The sequence below is a fragment of the Globicephala melas genome, chromosome 2, assembly GCF_963455315.2.
Source record: "Globicephala melas chromosome 2, mGloMel1.2, whole genome shotgun sequence".
NCBI classification, from domain to species: domain Eukaryota; kingdom Metazoa; phylum Chordata; class Mammalia; order Artiodactyla; family Delphinidae; genus Globicephala; species Globicephala melas.
This window is the reverse complement of record NC_083315.2, coordinates 175,886,286-175,910,268: the sequence shown is the minus strand read 5'-3', so window position 1 is coordinate 175,910,268 and position 23,983 is coordinate 175,886,286. Positions and strand designations below refer to the sequence as shown.

General features: G+C 44.5%; 2 protein-coding genes across 2 annotated transcripts in view; one reads left to right on the top strand and one right to left on the bottom strand.

The window, feature by feature from the left end:
- TDRD9 (tudor domain containing 9) overlaps positions 1-22,015 on the bottom strand; it is a 106,840-nt gene extending 84,825 nt beyond the window's left edge. Inside the window, exons 1-2 of the mRNA XM_030883213.2 lie at positions 21,810-22,015; positions 5,274-5,380 (exon numbers count right to left, since the gene is read on the bottom strand). Coding sequence (XP_030739073.2) covers positions 5,274-5,380; positions 21,810-22,015 — 313 coding nt within the window. The remainder of the gene's footprint in view (positions 1-5,273; positions 5,381-21,809) is intronic.
- Positions 11,064-12,523, top strand: RD3L (RD3 like). Its single transcript, XM_030883214.2, has 3 exons — positions 11,064-11,153; positions 11,539-11,844; positions 12,226-12,523. The coding sequence occupies exons 2-3, from the start codon at positions 11,546-11,548 to the stop codon at positions 12,521-12,523; spliced, it is 597 nt and encodes a 198-aa protein (XP_030739074.1). The 5' UTR covers positions 11,064-11,153; positions 11,539-11,545.
- Positions 22,016-23,983: the final 1,968 nt, after the last annotated feature.

Genomic DNA, 23,983 nt, shown 5'->3' with positions numbered 1-23,983 from the left:
GACTCCATGCGGCCCAACGAACGAGGAGAGACAGAGGGAGGAGCTCCCGAGCTGCTACACCGCTGGGAGATGCAGTGACAGGGAGTGGGACACAGGGTGAGAGGGACAAGGCCTGCATGGGGAAGAGAGGTGACACAGACTCTTTAGAAAGACAGAAAGGTAGCAGCTGTATCTTTTGCTCAGAACCTGCAGCCGTGGCTCACGGTGCTGCTGAACGAGCCATCACTTTGACAACACTGATGTGACTTACATTCCTTGATTACATGCATTTTGAAGGTTGCTGCTTAAAGACAGAAATGCTACAAGAAAAAAATTGCAAAAGTCCTAACTGTATTGTCTAAACCACAGCCCTCTCTCTATTTAACAAGAAACACAGGCTGACATTTTTAGGTCACTGGCTGCAGCCGACCTGAGCGCAAATCAAGTCCAGCCTCCACATCCACCGCCAGAGGGAAGACCACAAGCAAAAGACATGTTCACGGCTGCGCAGCTCTTTCACCTGTGCAGTAGCAACCAAATCAAAGGAGGGGGCCAGGAAAATATTACAGGTAAGTTCTCAGAGAAAACGGGTAACAATGCAAATCAACAAACCACATACAGCAAAGTGTAATCCAAAAGTGATATGAGAAATACCTCAACCTCAAATTTTATTTTCCTGTTATCTCTTTATCTGAGGTTATTAACATTAAAATATCTCACATGAACTGGAAAAAACTGGAAACCATGAAAATTGCTAGTTTCTCAAATACAAAAAATCTAACCAAAAAAATTCAGCAGTCAGGGTTCCAAACAGTATATAATGGATTTTAACTGGAGAACATAATAACGTTTCTTATCATAAAATCTAGACCCTGTACACTACAGAAAATAAGTTTAATTATTACATTGCTGATTTAAGTATAAAATTAAATCTTCAAAATAATTACATATCACTTTTTCCAAGTATGGGTTGGTATTCCAAACACAAAATTAAACTTAATTTGAATATTTCCCTTTTCAGTTATTAAAAACTCCAGACAGGCCATTCTCTTAAACTCAAAAGAAAAGCTATCAAAGGGATGGAAACCACCACCAAAAATATCACCAAATTAAAAGGGAGGTAGCACCGTGGCCTTTAATCACAACTAAGGACACCACGCCAGGACAAATTCAAAACTGCTATATGAAAACAACAGAAACCCCGCAGGAGTCCACAGCCTGGAACCAAGGTCAAGCTGTTCAGAAATGCTATTAAATCTCAATTTTTAAAAAATGATTTACTTTAAACTATATACAATGATTCTAATGTAATTCACAGAAATTCACTGAATGTGCATTCTTGGATTTCTACTCAGAAATGATTTTTTAAAACAGTTATATAGATGAAATAACACCTGTATCACGCCAAAAGCAAAGGTATTTTTTTAATTGTTATGTTTTAATTAATTTATTTATTTTGGCTGCGTTGGGTCTTTGTTGCCGTACATGGGCTTCTCACTGTGGTGGCTTCTCTTGTTGCAGAGCACGGGCTCTAGGCACACGGGCTTCAGTAGTTGTGGCATGCAGGCTCAGTAGTTGTGACTTGCGGGCTCCAGAGCGCAGGCTCAGTAGTTGCGGCTCACGGGCTTAGTTGCTACATGGCATGTGGGATCTTCCCAGACCAGGGCTCGAATCCATGTTCCCTGCTGGCAGGTGGATTCTTAACCACTGCACCACCAGGGAAGTCCCAGCAAAGGTATTTTGAATCAAAGTATTTTAAACTGGATATAACAAAATTTTCACGTTGAAACCTTCGGGCTGGACTGGAATTAGAGGTACCAGTGCAATCTCACAGTTTTAATGTAAACAGACAGAATAGGGATAGAAATAACTGTGTATACACACACACACACACACACACACACACACACACGAGAACCTCATCTCCTTCCCATAGGCACTGCCGCACTTCAAAGCATGGAGCAGCACCTCCTGCTTCCTGCGGCCCCTCTCCTCCCTCACATCCCCATCCATGCATCACCTGGTCCTGTCCGGCCATCCCACGACCAGCTCCCCACTCCATGCCATCACCCCAGTCATCAGTCACCATCCAGTCTCACCTGGACTTCTCCTCATGTCCATGCTGGTCCCCACCAGTCCAGTCTCTCCAATATGACCAGAGTGGTCTTCTCAAAACACTGATCTCATCCCTCGACGTTCCCCCCCACACACACACTCATGCCAAGGTAAACCTAGAACTTTCAACAGCTTCCCCTTGCTCTGAGTATTAAGACTAAAATTCTTGGGCTTCCCTGGTGGCGCAGTGGTTGAGAGTCCGCCTGCCGATGCAGGGGACTCGGGTTCGTGCCCCGGTCCGGGAAGATCCCACATGCCGTGGAACGGCTGGGCCCGTGGGCCATGGCCGCTGAGCCGCGTCCGGAGCCTGTGCTGCGCAGCGGGAGAGGGCACAGCAGTGAGAGGCCCGTGTACCGCAAAAACAAACAAACAAACAAAAAAAAAACCCTAAAATTCTTAGTCATGGCCCCAGGCCCTATCACCAGTTGCGCCTCGTCCAGCCTCATCCAACACAACCTCACTCGTCTTCCACTGCTCCTGTGACACGTGATCCCAACCTTAGTAGCTTAAAACGACAGACATTTACAGTATTCTCTTACAGCTCTGAACGTCAGAGGCCCAAAAGCACTGGGCTAAGATCCAGAGGTCTGCACAGCTGGTTCCTTCTGGAGGCTCTGTGGGGAAGAACCCACTCCCCACCTCTTCAGCTTCAAGAAGCCGCCTGCACTCCCTAGCTCACCGCCCCCTCCTGTATCACTCCGGCTTCTGTCCTTACATCTACGACTGACTCTGCTTACAGCCCTGCGATTACACCAGACCCACCCCCAGTCCCTCCACCTCAAGCTCCTCAACTTAAGCTGTAAAGTTCCTTTTACCATGTGATGTAGCACAGTCACCACATGTTCTGAAGAGGAGGGTGAGGATCTCTGTGAAGGGCTATTATTCAGTCTCCAACTGACCCTGCCCACCCACACCCCAGGCTTTCTCCTATTACAGGCCCTCTGCATACATTTCCCCCTCCCCCTGATCCCCAAACTCTCTAGGTAACTTCTATAACTTCTATTAATTCTTCAGCTCCAAGCTCAATTGTTACTTTCCTGATACCCCAGCTAAAGGCAGAAACCCTTGTCCTAAGTCCCCAGAGAGTTTATCTTTCAGAGGATTTACCTCCAAAAGCATTTATTTGTGTAACTACATGATTAAATGATAATCTCTGTAAGAGGAGGGACCAGGTCTTTTTAACTTATATTCTCATTGCTTCACACCGTCCCTGGCACACACCTTGATAAACATTGGTCGTTGAGTCAATCCTCCAAGTGCAGTCAAAGCTATATGACTGCCTAGTGAAAAGCTCCAAATATATTGAGATGCCATGGACAGAGAAAGCAAATAGCAGTTTCAAATATGAATCCAAATCAAAAGTTACAAGAGCAGACACTTGCACTTGCAGGCACTCATTTGTCATCTAGCCATCTCCACACAGCGGCAATCCCTATGGCAGGCCCCAGGACCCACAGCGGTGTGCTCGGGGTTTGTATATGTGAGTGCAACAAGAAGGATCACATCATCAAGAGTCTTCTGAAAACTAACACACTTCCCCAAAAGGAAATATTAAATGACAGATGTCTTTCCACAATAACACACAGCTATTTCAGGCTTCTATCGAAGTCCACACACTCCCCTACACAGATAAAAATCACCAGGCCTCTGTTCACTGACATTTAAGAGACTTCTAAGGCTTCCCATAAATAAGCAACAGTGCAATAAATGTTCTTACACGTACTACGTTGTACTTTTCTTAGAATAAGTAAATATTGAATCAAAGGACACACTATCTCTTTGAACTATCACTTCTGGTAATAATGTACTGGGTTGTTCACACAAATATTTCTCCTGAGGACAACTAAAGATGCTAGACGAAATATACAAACATCATGTTTAAAAAACCGAAAGCTTGGCAAGAGAGAGAGGAAACACCAGGCCAAAGTCTATAATAAGGCAAGGACACAGAGAGGAAGACAAAGAACTCAAAGCTGCTTCTGCCTTAGGAGAAAGATGAACAATGAGAAATTAGTCTGCATATAGTAGAGTGACCAAAAAAATGAAAAATACAAAACTGCATGAGAGAGTGGAGCATAGATAATGGCTCAGAATTTTCCAGAATTGATGAAAGATACCAATATTTTATATTGTCAAGAAACCCAAATAAAGACCAAGAAGAATAAGGATTAGTATACTTTTATGTATGGACTATATTTCATAATTTTCAAAAAGGCTGGAAAATATTACTCTAACCCCAACTTCTGTCCCTAAGTCCGAGCATAAGTACACAGAGTAGAAAGAAAGGAGGCAGAACTTCCTGACTGAATTGGTAGGAAGCTTGTGACGGATAACCTTTTATAAAGCAAAAAAATCAAAAACTTACTTCTGTCATATGAATACGGTCTAATGCTAATAAGACAATCAGCTCACTAAAAGAAAGTGCATACTCACAGAAAGTAACTAGCTTAACCTCAAGTCTGAACAGTTGTATCCTTGTATCTCCTCCTTGGGAGGAGGAGAGGCTAAGAAGGACCTTTACCTTTTATTGTATACATTTATGTACTATTTAAAATTTTGTTTTAATATGATTATTATTTTAAAAACTATAATAATTTTAATAACAATAAAATAATTTTATAATAATATATTATTGTATTGTTATTATTAAAATTATAATAACAATTTTAAGTAATTCTAATTAATAGTAAGGTCAGGGACCGTTATTAGTCTTCCAAAGGACAGACTATTTAGACACTGTACTTAAGAGAGGAAAACATGAGCAGCTCACAACATATCATCACACACTCACAATTTATAATCTGTCATATACTCCTCCCCCCAAAATCCTGAATTAACAAGCAATACGGATTCTTTATTGATCAAAATACACTTCTTAAACACTTTTAAGAAGTTAATGTTTTAGGGTTTCCCTGGTGGCGCAGTGGTTGAGAGTCTGCCTGCTGATGCAGGGGACGCGGGTTCGTGCCCCGGTCCGGGAAGATCCCACATGCCGTGGAGCGGCTGGGCCCGTGAGCCATGGCCGCTGAGCCTGCGCGTCCGGAGCCTGTGCTCCGTAACGGGAGAGGCCACAGCAGTGAGAGGCCCGCGTACCGCAAAAAAAAAAAAAAGAAGTTAATGTTTTAACATGTGAACAACTCACATACCATATTTTATGATATTTAAAGATACTCGTTTACCTGGCCCACTGGTTGAATGATCACTGCCATACGTATCAAACTCTTGTGCTTCAAGTTTTCTGTATTTGTTAATATACTCCGTCTCTGAGCTCTTCTGGCTCAGTGGCCTGCAAAGAATTTTAAAAGTTAGTACACTGTTTACAGAAAGCCAAGGAATTCCCACATGCTAGGAGAATGCTTGAATAGTTACTTTTACATTAAGTCCTATAAAAAAAACTGCAAATCGTCAATAAACAAATGAAAATACACTCAAATTCACAGTCAGTCACCAAATAGATGCAAATTAAAACAATGAGAAACCTTTTCCACCCTTTGAATTGGCAAGAAGTACAACTATGCTTAGGTTACGAGGAGAGGGAGGCAGATGGGTACAAGTGGTTACTCTGCAGAGCACTGTGACCTGTCCTATTAACCTCAGAACACATCTCCTGCCAGCTGACACTTCTTTCCTCAGTATTTTCCCCAAGGGCAGTATTCACAGCACCTGTAGACAAGGAAGCACATGCAAAGACATGTATGGGAGCTGTAGGGGTTCAGAATAAGCCTCCCCAAAATGTGTCACTTTTGCATGAGGATTATTTTGAACTAAAGGCAGTCAAGACGCTACAGGTTCAGGAGAGCACAGAAGCAAAACATCCTCTGACATAAATCGTAGCAATGCGTTTTCTTAGGTCAGTCTCCCAAGGCAGTAGAAATAAAAGCAAAAATAAACAAAGGGACCTAATCAAACTTACAACCTTTTGCACAGCAAAGGAAACCATAAAAAAAAAAAGACAACCTACAGAATGGGAGAAAATATTTGCAAGTGATGCGACAGACAAGGGCTTAATTTCCAAACTATACAAATGGGTCACACAGCTCAGTATCAAAAAAAAACAACCCAATCAAAAAATGGGCAGAAGACCTGAGTAGACATTTCTCCACAGAAGACATCCAGGTGGCCAAGAGGCACATGAAAAGATGCTCAACATTGCTAATTATTAGAGAAATGCAAATCAAAAGTGCAATGAGGTATCACCTCACACTAGTCAGAATGGCCATCATCGAAAAATCTACAAATAATAAAATGCTGGAGAGGGTGTGGAGAAGAGAACCTTCCTACACTGTTGGTGGAAACATAAAGTGGCTGTTTTCCAAAACGCAGCCACTATGGAGAACAGTATGGAGGTTCTTTAAAAAACTAAAAATAGAGCTACCATATGGTCCAGCAGGAAAGGGGACTCCAAATACTCAAAACGGGGGCCGTGCACACCTTACATTTTTCTTTTCTCCATTCTCTCACAAGCCAGATGCGGCGGGAGCATCAAACTCTGAGGGAGGGAAACTCCCTCTATAAGAGGGTGGGGCCAACTCTCACTGCCTTTTTTCTTTCTCTGCCCTCCCACTGCTTGGCCTGGGAGACAGACATCACTGCAAGAAGTGCCTGGCAGAGCAGGGCAACAAAGCCCCTGTCTTCTGGCCAAAGGACCAGAAAAGGGAGGCCCTGGGCTGGGAAAGCACCAGGGAGATTGCAGACACCTGAGAACCTTTAGGAACTGCTGGGCGCACCCCTGGGCTGGCAGGAGTGCCCTGACCCCAAACAGCCCATCACAGACTTTGAGAACTGAGCTACAGGACGGCCACTAGATGGCACAGTGCAAGACAGATCCAGACAGCCCTGCAAAGGCTCTGAAAACCAGAGGGACCACTGCCCAAAGGAAGCTGGCTGGAACTTGCAGCCTGAACACAGCTGGTCAGCTGCAATCCCCACAGGATTTAAGCAAGACCCAGAGTCCCATAATATAACATAATATTCAAAATACCCAGGATACGCCACACGGTTACTGGGCGTACTAGGAATCAGGAAAATCTCCTGGGTGGAACAATGACTACTTACTTTGAATAATGATTATCCAATTTGGGGACCCCTACACCTCAAACCAATCTCAAATCAATTTCAAACCAACTCAACACCCAGGAGTACTTATTTTTTTAAGCCTAAAAAGCTGACCTTCTTCTGTATGTTATAACTTTGAAGTAAAGAAGGGCTTAAACAAGAACACAAAAAAGGAAAAGTCAAAAAAGGAAAATAACAAACTAAACTACACTATAATGTAAAACTTATGAACAACGTCTATAAAGGTTACAGAGCAAGAACAGTGGTCTCTCTCGAGTGAACATTTGCAGCACAGAACGCAGACGCACACTAAGAATTCTCTTAAGTCAATAAGATGTGGACAACCCAATAGAATAGGATTTTTAACATGAAAAAGTACATCTTAGTGTGTTTCAATCAGAGTATTTTAAAGAGGGAATTAATATTGGGAAAAGGAATTTAACATCACAGTTTCTCAAATATTAACTGCATCTTTAATAGCCAAAAAGAACCAACCAATAATTCAGAACTCTGAATTCAGTAGCAAAGGAATTAAAAACAGAAAGATATCAGTCCTCTCACAATGAAAAATCTTCCTTTAATTGCAATCAAATGCTGCTGAGAACTGTGTAAGGCCCCCTGACCATAAATATATACAAGTTGTATATAAACAACCTGGCTCCTTAGCCTGCCCTTCGAGATTCCAAAATTTTGTCTTTTTAGACTTAAGTACTTCCTTACACATCTTAAACTTCTACACACACACACACACACACACACAGACACACACAATGAATGATACGATCCTATCTCACTTCAAGTCATAAAACTTTTTGCTGTTCAGCTAAGAAGATAAAGCCTAGAAAACCATGACAAAGACCAAAAAGAAATTAACCTAACTGCGTCATAGTTTAAGCTTTATGTCTTCCACACAAAATAGCCTAATGAGGTTGCAATCCATTAGAAATAATTCATTTATTCAACTTACTAAAATGTGTGACGAATAAAATCCAACATTAATCTGGTTATACTCCCAACAAACAGGAAGGATTAATGCAAAGGTACTTCCTTACCTTGATCTACAAATATTTCTGTTCTCTATCTACATGGTAGTAGGGGAACTACTGTAATCAGAGAATGCCATTTGGGCATAACCATCTCCGGAGACAGGACAGAAAAAACAGAATGTACAATAATGCAAGTAGCACACACTAAGCACTAGGAAAATTGGCTTTTACCCGAGGAAGACCAAAGGAAAACGCACTGAATGTGCGCCGAGGTGTAAGGAAAGCTCCGTGGAGGCCAGACTCGAATCTCAATAGCCAGCTAGGCACTAACAGGCCAAGCGCAGGAGGGAGCTGGCCGCATGAAGCGCGTTGTGTGGCTTCCTCGCTGGTCTTTAAACCTCTGCTCAAAGGACAGCCCCTACCCAGAAAGGCCTTCCCTGACCTCCACAGTGAACTGGGGAGACCTCGAGTGTATCATGACCACTGCACTGGGTGATTCGGGTCCTCGGGTTCATCTTTCCACTAGAACACGGGCTCCATGAGGACAGAGGATAGGTCTGTCTGGTCCACTGCTGCATCCCCAGTCCCTAACCTGCATCTAGGACATGGCACAGTCAAAACTATCTGCTGAGCTAATGAGAGCTGCAAATAAGTGGAGGACAGACAGAACCTAGTTGTAAAGGACTATTAGTTTAACAATAAAGAGAAATAAAACCGGAATTCAAAGGAACAGGGCGTGGGGGCCAAGGGAAAAACGTTTTTCCCTCAGACAGAAGGAAAAATTAGTTGGTATCGAAACTGAGCCCTGAAAAAGAGTTACAGTATAGGGACTTCCCTGGGGGAACAGTAGTTTAAAATCTGCCTGCCAGTGCAGGGGACACGGGTTCGATCCTTGGTCCGGAAAGATCTCACATGCGGCGGAGCAACTAAGCCCGTGCGCCACAACTACTGAGCCCGTGTGCCACAACTACTGAGCCTGTGCTCTAGAGCTTGCGAGCCACAACTACTGAGCCCGTGCACCACAACTACTGAGCCTGCGCACCACAACTACTGAGCCCACGCACCACAACTACGGAGCCCGCACGCCACAACTGCTGAAGCCCACGCGCCCTAGAGCCTGCGTGCCGCAACTACTGAAGCCTGCAAGCCTAGAGGCCATGCTCCACAACAAGAGAAGCCACCGCAATGAGAAGCCCGCGCACCACAATGAAGAGTAGCCCCCGCTCACCGCGACTAGAGAAATCTCTCGCGCAGCAACGAAGACCCAACACAGGCAAAAATAAATAAGAGAATTACAGTGTAGGTACATGGAAAAGAAAAACGAGCGACTCAGAAGAGAGTCAGTGTGACCAAAGCTGAAATGCCAGAGGGAGCACAGCCTGTGTGGGGCAGTCAGGCTTGGCTGACACGACAGACAGACTCAGGTAGAGCAAGAGAGCAAGCCGGAGAAGAAGGGACAGGCAAGACTAAAGAGGGCCTGGAACAGAAAGTCGGTTTATGCTCCACATCCAATACATTTTTGATATTTTTGTTACCATTTCAGAGGCAAAAAATTTAAAAATTAAAGCAATGACAACAAGTCTATTGAAAGGGAGAAGCAGCCTGACTCATCATAACTATAGTAGAAAATCAGATAGGACAGTTCTGTCATGATAAACTTTACTCCCTTCCCTTTCACAGTACTATACACAATGCAATATGAAAACCTTCTAGTTACAGATAATGAATCCTGACATCTGGGTTTTTCTAACATATAAGTAACAGGAGCTGGAGGATGACCACACACATCACTCTTTATCATGCATGACATGCAGGTCTGATGTAAACGAGGTCTATTCTTCACAGTTCATTTGAAGGAAAAAGCAACAGAAGGAACAAATATTATAAAAGGAAAAGCCACTACACAGTCATTTAACACAGAACTACAGAGTAACGAACCTGTCCATGCTTAAACCAAAGACACAAACCTCTCTGGAATAGAAAACTAGCACAATAAAGACCAATTACACATCAGTACTCGCCCAAACTGTAAGTATAAGTTTCACTTTCAGCTACAAAAGAAAACACGAAAATGATTTTCTATAATGAACTATAAGATTTTGTTGTGAACTTGATATGTTGTCATGTCTCTATTTTTTTTCTGACCTTAATCTATTATTGTCTTATCACCATGTTTTTAGAGATTATAAAGTATATTTTAAAGTTATCTACTTATGTGTATATAATGTCCTCGAGCATTACAACTTGTTTAAATATACAAAGTTAAATACTATTTAGAAAAACAAAATGTGTACAGAATATAACATTTACTAAATATTTCACACGACTGATATCAGCATTCTTTGCCTACTTTGCTCAATTGTAACGAGGTTTCTCAGAATGTATATTGTGCAAATAGTCAAGTCTGATCTATTTTTCCTGCTTTCATTAGAGGGGACAGTGACCTGGCTTCTAAACCGCCTGAAAGTTAAGCTGAAGAATAAAAGCAACATGGTTATTTTTAGAGCTCTACAGGCATAAAAATACAGCACTAAACTGTGACCCGCAGCTATGCACAGCAAAGCATCACATCGTGCGACAGTCTTCACTTGAGCTGGCAGCGCATCTGTGGTGCTTCAGACGACCTTTCTTCGTTTCTTTATCAAAGATATGTCTAAATGCATTTAGGACCAGAATCTGTAGCTGCCGGCATCTCTTTCAAATACACTGAGCTACATTCAAAAGGCAAACCATTATATAATTTGTAAAGATTAAATAGTAAGTTATTTTTGTCATTTCTTCTAGCTTACTTACAAGGTGAATTAATGAGCATTCTCTCCAAATGAAGACATCACAACCTCATTCCTAACACAGAAGGTTAGTTATTTCAAATACAGTTTCGGTGGGTAAAGGAGGAGAATCATTCTTTCAACAGGGGACACATCCAGGAGGAGATATGCCTGAGTGAAGCACACTTTCATCACCAATTCAAGTAAACTCCTCGGCAACATCACCACATCGGATCCATCAACTTCACAGGTAATCTTTAAACCTTTTCTGTACAAAACATAAGTCAAAAGTATGTTTGCAGATAGCACTTTCCTATATGTTCATATTTTAAAGCCTCCTAAGAACTTTTAATAGCAAGTGTTAGTGGTATTTTCAGAAAATTGTTCAGTCTGTAGATTATCTGACTGCATTTCATTTCTCCTTAGCTACATAAAAGTATTTTCAAAGCCTGGTTTTTGGCGCTGACCTAGTTAGAAATTAAGACTTTAATCCATTCTAATCTTATTTTGACCTGTATATCTAACCAGTGAAAAATTCATGCACTTTTCTGGCAAAGTTACTATAAAGAAACAAATATTTGCTCATCAGAACCATAATATTTTATGCAAATAAACAAGTGAGAATATTTCCATAGGCTAAAAATGCCACTTTTTGGCTGGATGAAATGGCCAAAACACAATTCCTACAAATCCACACGCTACCCTGACTCAGAAGTAGTGACAAAGACTCTGCTTCGGGAATTAAAATGGCATCTAAAGGAACGAGAGAGATTAATACAAGAGATCGAAAGTGAGCAAAAAGTGAAAAGAACAGGTGTGGATTACAATTGGCTGAGAAACTATCAGAATCCCCACGCAACCATCCCAGCTACTGAACAAAGACAACTTGAAGTTCTTTGCTCACAGGTTCAACCTTGTCAAACTGGAGCTATTCTCAGCAGGTAAAAATACTACGTTCCCTTCTTGTGATATTTGCTGTCAAGTTTAAGCTCCTCACGTCTTTAGATTGGAAATCATATTATATCATATAAATTTTTTAATCATGTGTATCAACTACCCAGCAACCAAAATCCCTAAGGATGGGCCGGACACACACACACACACACACAAAAAACCACTGTTGGTATTTCACTGGCTAGGAAATGTTTTAAAGTCTCTTTTGAAATTTCTTTACTAGAAGTATAATTTTAAAGCAATGTGCAGTTTACTCAAAAGGTGGGTAACTACTATGTGGTCACATTATCTAAGCTGAATTTTGGAGACAAAGGGATACGACAAAAGAGATTTTCTGAATTGAATACTGATAACTGCTTTGCCTCTAGATTTCGAGAAGTTCTGGCAGAAAATGATGTACTGCCATGGGAAATTGTCTACATCTTCAAGCAAGTTCTGAAGGACTTCTTAAGTAGTACTGACAAAGGCAGTCAGCAAGAAGGCGTGGAAGAGCCACAGAGCGCAGCCTGTCCTGTTCGCTCCGTGATCCCAGGAGAAAGCTCCAAGAGTCCAGACAAGGATGAAATACCCACTATTTCAAGTTACGTAGACAAAAACACAAAGAACAGGTTCCCAACATTCTCACATACGATATGGAACCTACCATATTATTACCCATCAAGTTAAATTACTTGTAAACAGAGGAGTTTTTGACAGTCTTAGTATCGGAACCCTTAATATTAAGAAAAAAGAGAAAGTGATGTGACTTAATGCTACTCTTTGTCGCAAGATCAGAAGTTAAAATTCCTGTTGATGTAGCCTATGTTTTAAATAGTGTTCCTTTTTTAACCACTCTAAAAATGCAATGTTTTCATTGAACAGTATGCTTTTAACTAAAATGTTTCCTAAATATTTTCAAAAAATGTTTGAAGTATTTTCTTATACCTCAAACACATCCCAACAGGAACTAAGGCATTTTATTTTGAAATATGAAATATGAAATTTGTATGAAAGTACCAAGTATGAAATTCGATAAATTAACTTTGACATTAACCTTGCTTTTATTCTAAAAAGAACTATGTATAGAATAAAATAAACGATTGATGTGAATCTTATCTTTACAATATAACAATGAATCAGTCATTCTCTGCGGGGGAGGGGGAAGACGGCAGTGAGGGAAAAAATAATGTGCAGTTTGAAAACAAAGCAGTGCTTCATCCCAACACTGAGATTCGTTTTTAATCTCAACCAGCATTAAGGAAAAGTATTTAAAAAAACAGCTCTATATTACATGAGCAAAAAAGAAATGGACTAGTTTAACAACATTAGTAACAGCTACTCAAAGAAAAACAGTCAATGCCAATCTATAATCTAAACCAATATGTTCATTTAAAAGAGCAAAATATTTAACATAAAATTCAACCTCTCAGAATTTCATTAAAGTAGGGAACTATTCATTAGTCAGATTTATTTCTATGATTAAGTGCTAGAATCTATACCATTCTTAAAAGTAAATCCAAGGAACCTAATGTCCATAACTTTATATTTGGAGATTTATTCGAGTGAGTTTTTTTCCATTAAAAAGAAAAAAAAGGGGCTTCCCTGGTGGCACAGTGGTTGAGAGTCCACCTGCCGATGCAGGGGACACGGGTTCGTGTCCTGGTCCGGGAGGATCCCACATGCCACGGAGTGGCTGGGCCCGTGAGCCATGGCCGCTGAGCCTGCGCGTCCGGAGCCTGTGCTCCGCTGCAGGAGAGGCCACAACAGTGAGAGGCCTGCATACCGCAAAAAAAAAAAAAAAAAGCTTACAGTGACTGAAGAAGCTATAGACGTTAGGTCATCCCACTAGTCCAGGATGAAGACGAACCCCACACCACTCTAAGTCACCCACGATGCAGTGAGTCAACTGTACAACCAGACTTTTAAAGGGACTGGAAAAATACAAAAGGGACTTTGGTATTCTGAGTTTCTACCTCTCCCATTTGTTTTTGGCAATAACCTAATAACCATGTTTCCTATGTCAGTACTGGTGTGTATAACTGAAATCTATGGTTGTTTCTAAAAAATTGACAAATCGGGTAGAAATTATAACACAAATAACTTCCTGAATGTTAATAGATCCACACTTTTATACACTGGGCTACTTATAGTACCTAAAATTGGCAAAAGAATGAGCGTTAAAAATATAAAGTGGGTGCAGATGGGGGAGAGGACTACTAGGAAAGCTTCAGGTATGTTTTACGAAGATAAAGTACTGGCACAGTAGCTAAAAGTTTTAAGTAGGGAATAGCAAGGAATAAATACACTAACCCACGTAAAAGGATTCTGATAACCTGACATATAGTAAGCTCTGAAAAGGAGGCATTATTAACCAGCCAAATCCATTTAATAACATGAAAGTCATTCTGCTACATGCCAGGCACTGTGCTAACCACTGTATGTATGTACATCTCATTTAATCCTGAACTTGAAAGTAGGTGATGTTATTCCCATCTGACAGATGAGCAAACAGCCTCACACCTGTTCGATGCCTTCGCCCAATATCACAAGAGATACTGAATGGCAGGGCTAGGATTCACATCAGCCTGGCAGGCCCCTACACCACCTCCAGCCCCAACTTACATCTGAGCTCCAAATGCATACAGGCAATTGCCTACTTGACACCTCCTCTGGGAGACCTACAGGCAACTTAAATCAACATGCTCAAAACCAAATCATAGAGGTTTGTTTCCTAAAAGGATAAATAAAATTCAAGAAAGGCACAGAGGAATCAAAACAACACACTTTACACAAACTAAAAGCATAACTCTTCGAACACCTCAACTAGTGTTTTCCAGTCATTTCTCAGGAAATGACAACCCTACCTATCCATCCAATTCTACAAGCCAGAAATCTCAGAATCATTCTGGCCCCCCAACAATGGTGGAGGAGCCCAAAGCACATCACAAACAGCAAGACTTGGGGCAAGTGATAAGTGCTTTAGAGGAGGAGAAAAAGTTCACAAAGACTAGAGAGACTGCCAAAGAAGGTGGGGGAGGACTTCTGTAGTTATGGAGGTCACAGGAGACTTCTTGAAGGAGCAGAGCCCCGAATGATGAAAGGAGCCTGTCATGGGAAGAAACAGGGCAGGAATGGAAGAGGGCAGGCACTCCAGGCACAAGACAGACAGGTGTGGAAGCCCCAGTGTGGAAAGGAGTGTGGTGTCTTCAAGACATAGAAAAATGCCAATGTGTCCAGAATGCAGTGAAAGACAGCAGGAGGTGAGTCAGGTGCCAGATGGAGGAACACTCGGTAAGCCACGATCAGAGTCTACATCTTGTTCTAATAGCCATCTACCCCACAGAAAGTCGCACATGTGCTCCTCAAACCTTACGTGTGAATGTTTACTCAAGGATTCCTTCATTCAGGGCTTCCCTGGTGGCGCAGTGGTTGAGAGTCCGCCTGCCGATGCAGGGGACGCGGGTTCATGCCCCGGAACAGCTGGGCCCGTGAGCCATGGCCGTTGAGCCTGCGCGTCTGGAGCCTGTGCTCCGCAACGGGAGAGGCTGCAGCAGTGAGAGGCCCGCATACCGCAAAAAAAAAAAAAAACAAGGATTCCTTCATTCAAGAAATATCAACTGGGCATCTACCTCACGCCAGGTATTCTTCTAGGTGCTAAAATAAATTATTAGGGGCAAAGACAAGAAGCCAGGAGACCAAAAATAGAAGGCTTTTGTAATAATCCAGGCAAGAGATGATGGTGGTTTATTCAGACCAGGGTGGTGATCGTATACACAGTGAGACACTCTTATTCTAGAAATACTTTACGGCACAGTTGCCAGGATATGCTGATTTTTATTGGACTGATTGTACACATACACACACACACACTCACTCACGCACACCCCTACCTTAGGGAAGTCAGCTCTGGTCAGAGGAATAACTCAGATTTCAGGATTCACTCAAGGTAGGAGCAAATGAGGAAGCAACTCTCATCATTTCTAGAATAAGGACCGAGCACATTGTAAGCAATCAATAATTGGGACCTACGAAGGAGTTCATTCATCCAAACAGACATCTGAGTTCCCACTATATGCCAGGTACTGTGCTAAGAGGTGGAGATTCAGTGAAAATCTGCATCCTCAAGAAGTTCTTATGTGGGGAAAACAACGCATAAAATAATTCCTTGGGGCCTCCCTGGTGGCACAGCAGTTAAGAATCCGCCTGCCAGTGCAGGGGACACAGGTTCAAGCCCTGGTCCAGGAAGATCCCACATGCTGCGGAGCAACTAAGCCCGTGTGCCACAACTACTGAGCCCGTGCACCACAACTACTGAAGCCTTCACACCTAGAGCCTGTGCTCCACAACAAGAAGCCACCGCAATGAGAAGCCCGCACACCGCAATGAAGAGCAGCCCCCGCTCGCCGCAACTAGAGGAAGCCCGCATGCAGCAACGAAGACCCAACGCAGCCAAAAAATAAAAAGTAAAAATAAATAAATTAAATAGATAAATAAATAAATAATTCCTTCAAAGTACTAAGAGATGCACATACAGGGCACTAAGCAAGCAGTTGTTTAAAACAGGCTCGCTCGCTTGGTTTTCCTCGGACCCTGCTAGCGGTTCCTTCTCGGTCTCCTTTGCATTTTTTCTCACCAACCTCTAAACATTCAGGTGCTCCAGGCTTGGGTCCTTAGGCCTCCCCTCTCTCTGCACTCAGCCACCAGGCTCCATCACCCAGAGCCTGGGTGGTCTCGTCTCACTGGCCTCAGAGCCTTAAACTCCCAAACATCCAGCTCCATAACCAGACTTCTTTCCTCGATTCATGCACTTACTGTTATCTAACAGGATTTTCAGAGTTAGCATGTTCAAAATCAAACACCTCGTATTCCCCCAAAACCAGCTCTTCCTGCGGTCTGGCCTTTCTCAGTGGATGGCAACACCTTCCAAATGCTCAGCCGGAAACCTTGGTGTCACCCGTGACTGCTTCCCCATTCCGATTCTATACCTGATCTAGCTACAAAGTTCCCGCCTCTTAGTAATATACCCTGAATTCCACCATCGCTTGCCACCTCCACTGCTACTGTCCTGGTCTAAACCATCGTCCTCTCTCTTGCTTGGATGATGTATTAGTAAGGGTTCTCCAGAGAAACAGAACCAACAGGACATCTGTATATACAGAGATTAGTTTTAAGGTATTAGCTCACACAATTGTAGAGGTGCAAGTCCAAAATCTGCTGGAGACCCAGGTCAGTCGCAGTCTGAGTCTAAAGGGAGTTTGCTGGCAGAATTCCTTCTTGCTCAGGGGAATCAGTCTTTGTTCTATTCAGGCCATAAACTAATTGCATGAGGCTCACCCACATTATGGAGGTTAACCTGCTTTACTCAAAATCCGCCTATTTAAATGTTAATTCTATCCAAAAAATATCTTCACTGAAAGACCCAGAGTAATGTTTGACCAAATATCTGGGCACCATGGTGCAACCAAGTTTACACACAAAGTTGATACCTGACCTCCCTGTTTCTGCCCTCGGCCCCCTTCATTCATTCAACTGGCAGTGACCCTGTTAGAGCGGAGACCACACGCGGCAGCTATGCCCAAAATCTCCAAGCGCCCTCCAGTGGGCTCCCCGATGTCAAAGATGAAGCAGCAGGCTGCTCACTGAGACTGAACAAGGAACTCCTGACCTGGCACCCTGCTGCCTCTCTGACTTCATGTCCTCCCTCCCTCTCAATCCCTCTACTCCAGCTGCACGTGGTAGATACAGAATAGACACTCAAATAGTTTTTCAATTAACGGGAAAATTACCTAATAGACTAAATCTGTTAAACAGACAAAGGTTTTTAAAAAACATGGACTTTTGTGGGTGAACAGAAAACAGTAACACAAGCAAATACTACCATCTAGGGAAGGCCTAAATACTGAAAGACAAGGCAAAAAGGAAAAAGTCACATGCTTTGGAGTCAAATACACCCATTGTACAACATAACAGATACATGGGCTGGGATAAGTTTCTCAACTTACCTGACCCTTGACTTCCTCAGCTGTAAGATGGGACTTGCCTCGTCTGTCAGAAAGAGATTGCTTGCACCTGACACAATGCCCAACGCAGTAGGCATTCAGCTTATAGTAAGACATTTCAAGAAGGAAACGTGAGATTAACAAAAAAGGAAACTGGGTAACAGCATCACCAGATGCTTTTGAAAAGCGATTTGAAAGCTTTCTGCAGTGGAGTTTCACTGTGACAAAGTACATTTTAAGGTACTGGAGAGTCAAAGATGTCAAAGCGAGAATTAAGCAAGACCGTCATGAGCCCAGGAGTTCGCGTGAGTTAGGAAGACAGAGGGAAGTCCACACACAAAGAAGGCAACACTGGGCAGAAGGGCAATGGGAGTGCAGCGAGGCTGCCAGCCACAATCTGAGGACCATGCCCTGCATTCCAAAGGAAAGCTGGCACAGACAACCCTGGAGGAAAACACAACGGCCTAACACAGCCACTAAGTTTCTCTTTTTCATATGCCAAGGTGAAGAAACAGGAATGTAAAAATAAAAGCAAGCACACCCCAGGACTTCCCTGGTGGCGCAGTGATTAAGAATCTGCCTTCCAATGCAGGGGACACGGGTTCAATCCCTGGTCGGGAAAATAAGATCCCACATGCCACAGGGCAACGAAACCCGCGCACCACAACTAGAGAGAAGCCTGCAACGAAGACCCAGCACAGCCAAAAGAAAAAGAAAAAAGGGAAAGTATATCCCACAATCAGCACAAAGGAGCGAAAATACAATAACATGTGGAAAACAAGACGGAAGGAAATTCATAGGATCACTGAATATATCATTTGCAAACCATTCAACTACCCCTACTCACTTTACCACCCTTCCCAACTCCTGGTCCTGGCTCACTTCTCACCACAGGAACTCAAGCAGGGTTTTCTTTCAGAAAGAAACTCACACTGTGACTCTGTACTCACCACACAGACACAGGTCCATCTCACAGAGCAATTCTTATTTGAACTACCATGATACAGTCTGGTATTTTCTATTGCTCTTTTTTTGGTCACAACTCATATGACTCATTAAGCTGATTTAACAGCACCCACCGACTGGACTCCGGGGACTCAACGCAAGCTAATCTTCCCACCTGAGTGACTGTCCCTCTCAAATACCTTTTCACTATGCGATACCCTATACCTATAAAGTCTGCCTTCCCCTACATCGAATGTTTTCTCACCAACATCAAAACTCTCCTTCAGGGCTTCCCTGGTGGCACAGTGGTTAAGAATCCACCTGCCAATGCAGGGGACACAGGTTTGAGCCCTGGTCCAGGAAGATCCCACATGCCGCAGAGCAACTAAGCCCGTTGCGCCACAACTACTGAGCCTGCGCTCTAGAGCCCGCGAGCCACAACTACTGAGCCCACGTGCCACAACTACTGAAGCCCACGCACCTAAAGCCCATGCTCCGCAACAAGAAAAGCCACCGCGATGAGAAGCCTGCGCACTGCAATGAAGAGTAGCCCCCATTCGCCGCAACTAGAGCAGCCCACATGTAGCAATGAGGACCCAACGCAGCCAAAAATAAATTAATTAAATAAATAAATTTATTTAAAAAAAAAAACTCTCCTTCACTGGGAAGACATCATTCAACAAGCCTCTGAGCAGCCGTTGTCTGCCAGGCACTGGAGCTGCCACAGCTTCACGGTCAGCTTATCTAAGTCTGCATCCCGGCTCTACCACTGTATTAGTCTCCTGCTGCTGCCACAGGTCACCACAAGTTCATGAGATTAAAACAACACAAATTCATTATCTCTCAGTTTCTGTAAATCACAAGTCCAGGTGGACCAACTGGGTCCTCTGTCTAGGGTCCCACAAGGCCAAAATCAAGGTGCTGGCAGGGCTGCATTCCCTAAGCTGGAGGCTCATTCAGGTCGTTGGCCAAATTCAGTTCCTTGAAGCTGTAGAACGGAGGTCCCCATTTCCTTGCTGGCTGTCAGCCAGGATCCAGTCTTTGCTCTTAGCTGCCCACATTCCTTCTCAAGCTTTCCATGTGGCCCCTCTAACAATGACCAGTCAAGTCCCTCTCAAGTTTCAAATCCCTGACTCTACCCAGAAAAGGTCTCTGCTTTTAAGAGCTCATTTGATTAGATAATCCAGGTAATCTCCCTATTTTAGGATCTGTAACCTTAACTACATCTGCAAAATCCCTTTTGCCACGTTACATAAAATGCTCACAGGTTCCAGTGGATATCTTTGGGGGTGGGGGAGGGAGGCATTCTACCTACCTTGACCATTTATTCCTGGAAACCAGGCAAGTCACCTTACCAGCCAAGTGTGTTTCCTCATCTATAAACTCAGGGTGATGCCAGCAACCTCAAGGGGTTGTTCTGAGGATTAAATAATATAGCTATATTTAACTGAGTGCCTACTCTTTGCTAGAGACTCTGGCATTAGATGAGCATTAAGGGTCCAGGAAGTTAAAAGGACATTTAAATCCATGCTTGTCGTTTCTGACAAGGTCAATAATAGCTTACTTCAGTACCACAGTGAGTCATTTAAAAGCAATACTGTTCTGCCCATTAAGTCTAGGGAGCAAGCAGGGGAGTGGGGGCAGGGGGCGGATCTAAGGGATCATTCGCCAGAGTAATTAAAGGAAACAAAGTGTGTGAAAACGTAAACAAAACAGCCACTCTAAAGCTGTACCAGAGTCTCTCTGTCCCCTCCCTGCCTCCAAGAAACAAATTTACCAACGATCCCAAGTTGCACTTGACTTTACAAAGGCTCGAAACAACCCATGAGACCTTGACTCAGACTCTTGAGTCCATCCACTAGATCAAATGGGGGTGAAGGCTGGGGGCAATGCACAATGGTAACTTAAAAAAAATTAAAATCAAAACCACCCTCTCAACGGTAAAGGGTGTTGAACTCGGGGGGAAGAGGCCAAGCAGTGATGCAGATACCCCAAGCAGGGGATACTTCCACACTGACCTTCTTTAAAGAGGGAGCAGGTGTTTCTACTCACCAGGTCTAGGTCTCCTACAAATATAGGCATCCTCTTGCCTTATTTCCACTAAAATCATGTGAACAGATTAACCGACAGCACCCAAGTCAAGGAATAATGGGAGGAGAAGCACTAATAAAACTGAACAAAGATCCAGCATTAGTGCTCCTTGGTATTTACCCAAATGCGCCGAAACTTCTGAGCCCACAAAAACCTGCGCAAGAACGTTTACAGCAGCTTTATAACTGCCAAAACTTGGAAGCCACCGAGATATTCTTCAGTGGTGATCGGGCCGTGGTGCATCCAGACAATGGAATATTATTCAGCACTAAAAAGAAATGACCTACCAAGCCCTAGAAACACATGGAGGAGGGCTTCCGTGGTGGCGCAGTGGTTGAGAGTCCGCCTGCCGATGCGGGGGACATGGGTTCGTGCCCCGGTCCGGGAGGGTCCCACGTGCCACGGAGCGGCTGGGCCCGTGAGCCATAGCCGCTGAGCCTGCGCGTCCGGAGCCTGTGCTCCGCAACGGGAGAGGCCACGACAGTGAGAGGCCCGCGTACAGCAAAAAAAAAAAAAAGGATGAACCCTCGTCTTATCGACGGATTTAGCTAATAATAATAAACATACCACAGTAAAGCTAGATGCTGACAATGAGAGAAACTGTTCGGGGAGCAGTAGGTACATGGGGCTCTACTTTCTGTTCAATTTCTCCATAAACTTAAATTGCTCTAAAAAGTAAATAAATAAAGCCTACGAATAAAAAGTTTTTAAACTGAACCAAACTCTGGAGCGGCTCCACTTCTGGTAGGGAGAAGTTCACCTGGCCCAGGCCACGGGGTGGGGCTTGCTTGGTGGCCAGCTCACTCTGGGACGGCCAGACATCTCACCAGAGCGGCCGAGGCCAGCGACATGGTCGTGCGGGGTCGGGGAGGCCTAGGTCCTCGTTGCCCAGGCCCGCACCTGCGCCCGCCCCCGTCTGTCCCCCCCAGCCTCCTCACCTCCCGGGCGGCACCAGCCTGGCCTGGGCCTGGGCCTGGGCCTGGGCCTGGGCCGGGGCCTCATGGCCCACGTCCCTGCGCTGCACCTCATCCCGGGCCACCTCGGCCGGGAGGGCGGGCGGCGAGCCCAGCAGCTCCACATCGGTCACCATCTTGCCGATGGTGAACCAGTCATTGATCTGGTCGAGGGTGAGCTTGCGCAGCATGCTCACAGGCCGGCGTCCGCGCCTCTTCAACCTCGGGTCAGAGAAGCGGGAACACGTCGCACCACGACGCAGCGCCCGCACGACGCAGCGCCCGCACGACGCAGTGTCGGCAGGCCCGCGGCCCCGCCCCGCCGCAAGCCCTCCAATCAGAGCGCCCCACACGCGCCACGCGCCCCACGCGCCACCCTGACCTTGTGCCACCGGCCCCGCCCCGCCCTGCTGCGCCGTGTGAAGCCTGCCGGAAGCGCTTGCCGGTCAGCGACGCCGAAGTCCGGTCGCTGGGGGTCGGCCACCAGGTACCGAAGTTGGCAAAACGAGTCCCTCAGGGCCCCTCGGCCGTCTGGGGGCGCGGCCCAGCATCAGCGAATCCGGGATGTGCAAGAACAAGGCCTCCAATCTCTCTCCAATCTCCCGCTTTGAGGGCTACTCCATCTGAGGCTTGGTGGGCGCTCTGGGCCAACACGGGACAGACGTTTATTGAGCACCAGCTGTGCGCCTGGCCCAGTGCAGGGTCGTGGTAATAGACCTCAGCATGGAGAAGATGGAAGGCAAACCAGAGCCTGCTAACCTGGGACACCTTGCACCTAAGTTGGGGAAGGGAGCAAGGAAGTCGGGGAAGGCTTCTTGGAGAAAATGACACCTAAGTGGAAACCTGCAGAAGAACCAGGAACGAGCCCGACGAAAGAGGACTCGGAGGGGGAGGTAGTCCGCTGATGAAGGCCTGAAGGCAGGTGGCCCTGCTGGCTGAATTGAGGATCTGCAAGAAGTTCAGTGGGGCGAGATCTTGACTAAACTGAGTTCATCTTCCTTCCTTCCTTCTTTCCTAAATCCGCGTGTCAGGGGCGGTGTCCTCCCCACAGCTAGACAGAAACAGGTGGTTAGAGGTTCGCATTTGGAAGTCGTCAGCAAATGGATGGTGGTTAAAACCACCCTGGGAGCAGCTGAAATGGTCCAGGCCAGAGCGAGTGAAAGTAGACAGAAACTAGGAAGCAGCCTGAAAGAAGGGTCAGAGAGGAAAAATCCAGTAAAGATATACAAAGGAAGAAAGGCAACAGGGAGAATCAGAAGAGTGACGTTACTGCCTGGCCACCTTCACACCGTCAGTGCCCAGTGCAGTGTGGGCTCACAGGAAAGAGCCCTGTGTAGAAATAGGTGGGAGGAATCCAGAGCATGGCACTGGTCAACAGTGTGAGGGCCAATCAGTTAAACAAACACTGGAAAATGCCCAAAGAGTGGCAGATAGGAGGTCAGCCTGAGAACAGTGCAGACAGAAGTCAGACTAGGCCGGGTTGAGCTATTGGTTTCTTACAAAAAACAAACCCAGCATGGTACTGAGCTAGAAGCCCCAGGCCCTATCTTGGCCACACCACTAATGTATTACGAGCTTTGGGCCTCGTATTTTGACTGTTCCAAATAGTACAGGCTTCAAAAGTCCCCCTCACACGCACATGTTTTGGCAAGGAAAAAAGAACATATTTTTCAATAAGTAAGAAAATGTGATCATAAAGTCATTTAGACTCTCAGTATGTCATTCAGCATTGGTTGGAAAATACTGCAACTTCATCCATTTTGTGAAGGCTAGCACATGTTCTGAATTTCACAAGATAGGCCAAAACCACTTCAAACAACTCTGCCAATCCCATTTGTGTTTCCTAGTACGTTACTGTTCCCACACTACCTTCCTTTGTTGATGTTACAGTGAGTGTGTTTCTAAGTGGAAGTTGCTCTTTTTCTGAAGAAAGTGCCTTTCACGCAGATGTTTTCTGAAGGGCTTTTTCTGTTCGTTGATCCTTTTGACTTACTACCTCTTTCGGTCCTCCTGAGGTTTGAGTTTTTAACTGCAGTTGAAGGACACCGTCTTGATGCTTCTTCAGTTTTGAAATGTGTTCTCATTTAACTGCCACTTTCCAGACGAAACACTGGTTAACATTCGGTGTCGTGACAGAGTAAACGGCTTTGAGCCCCTTC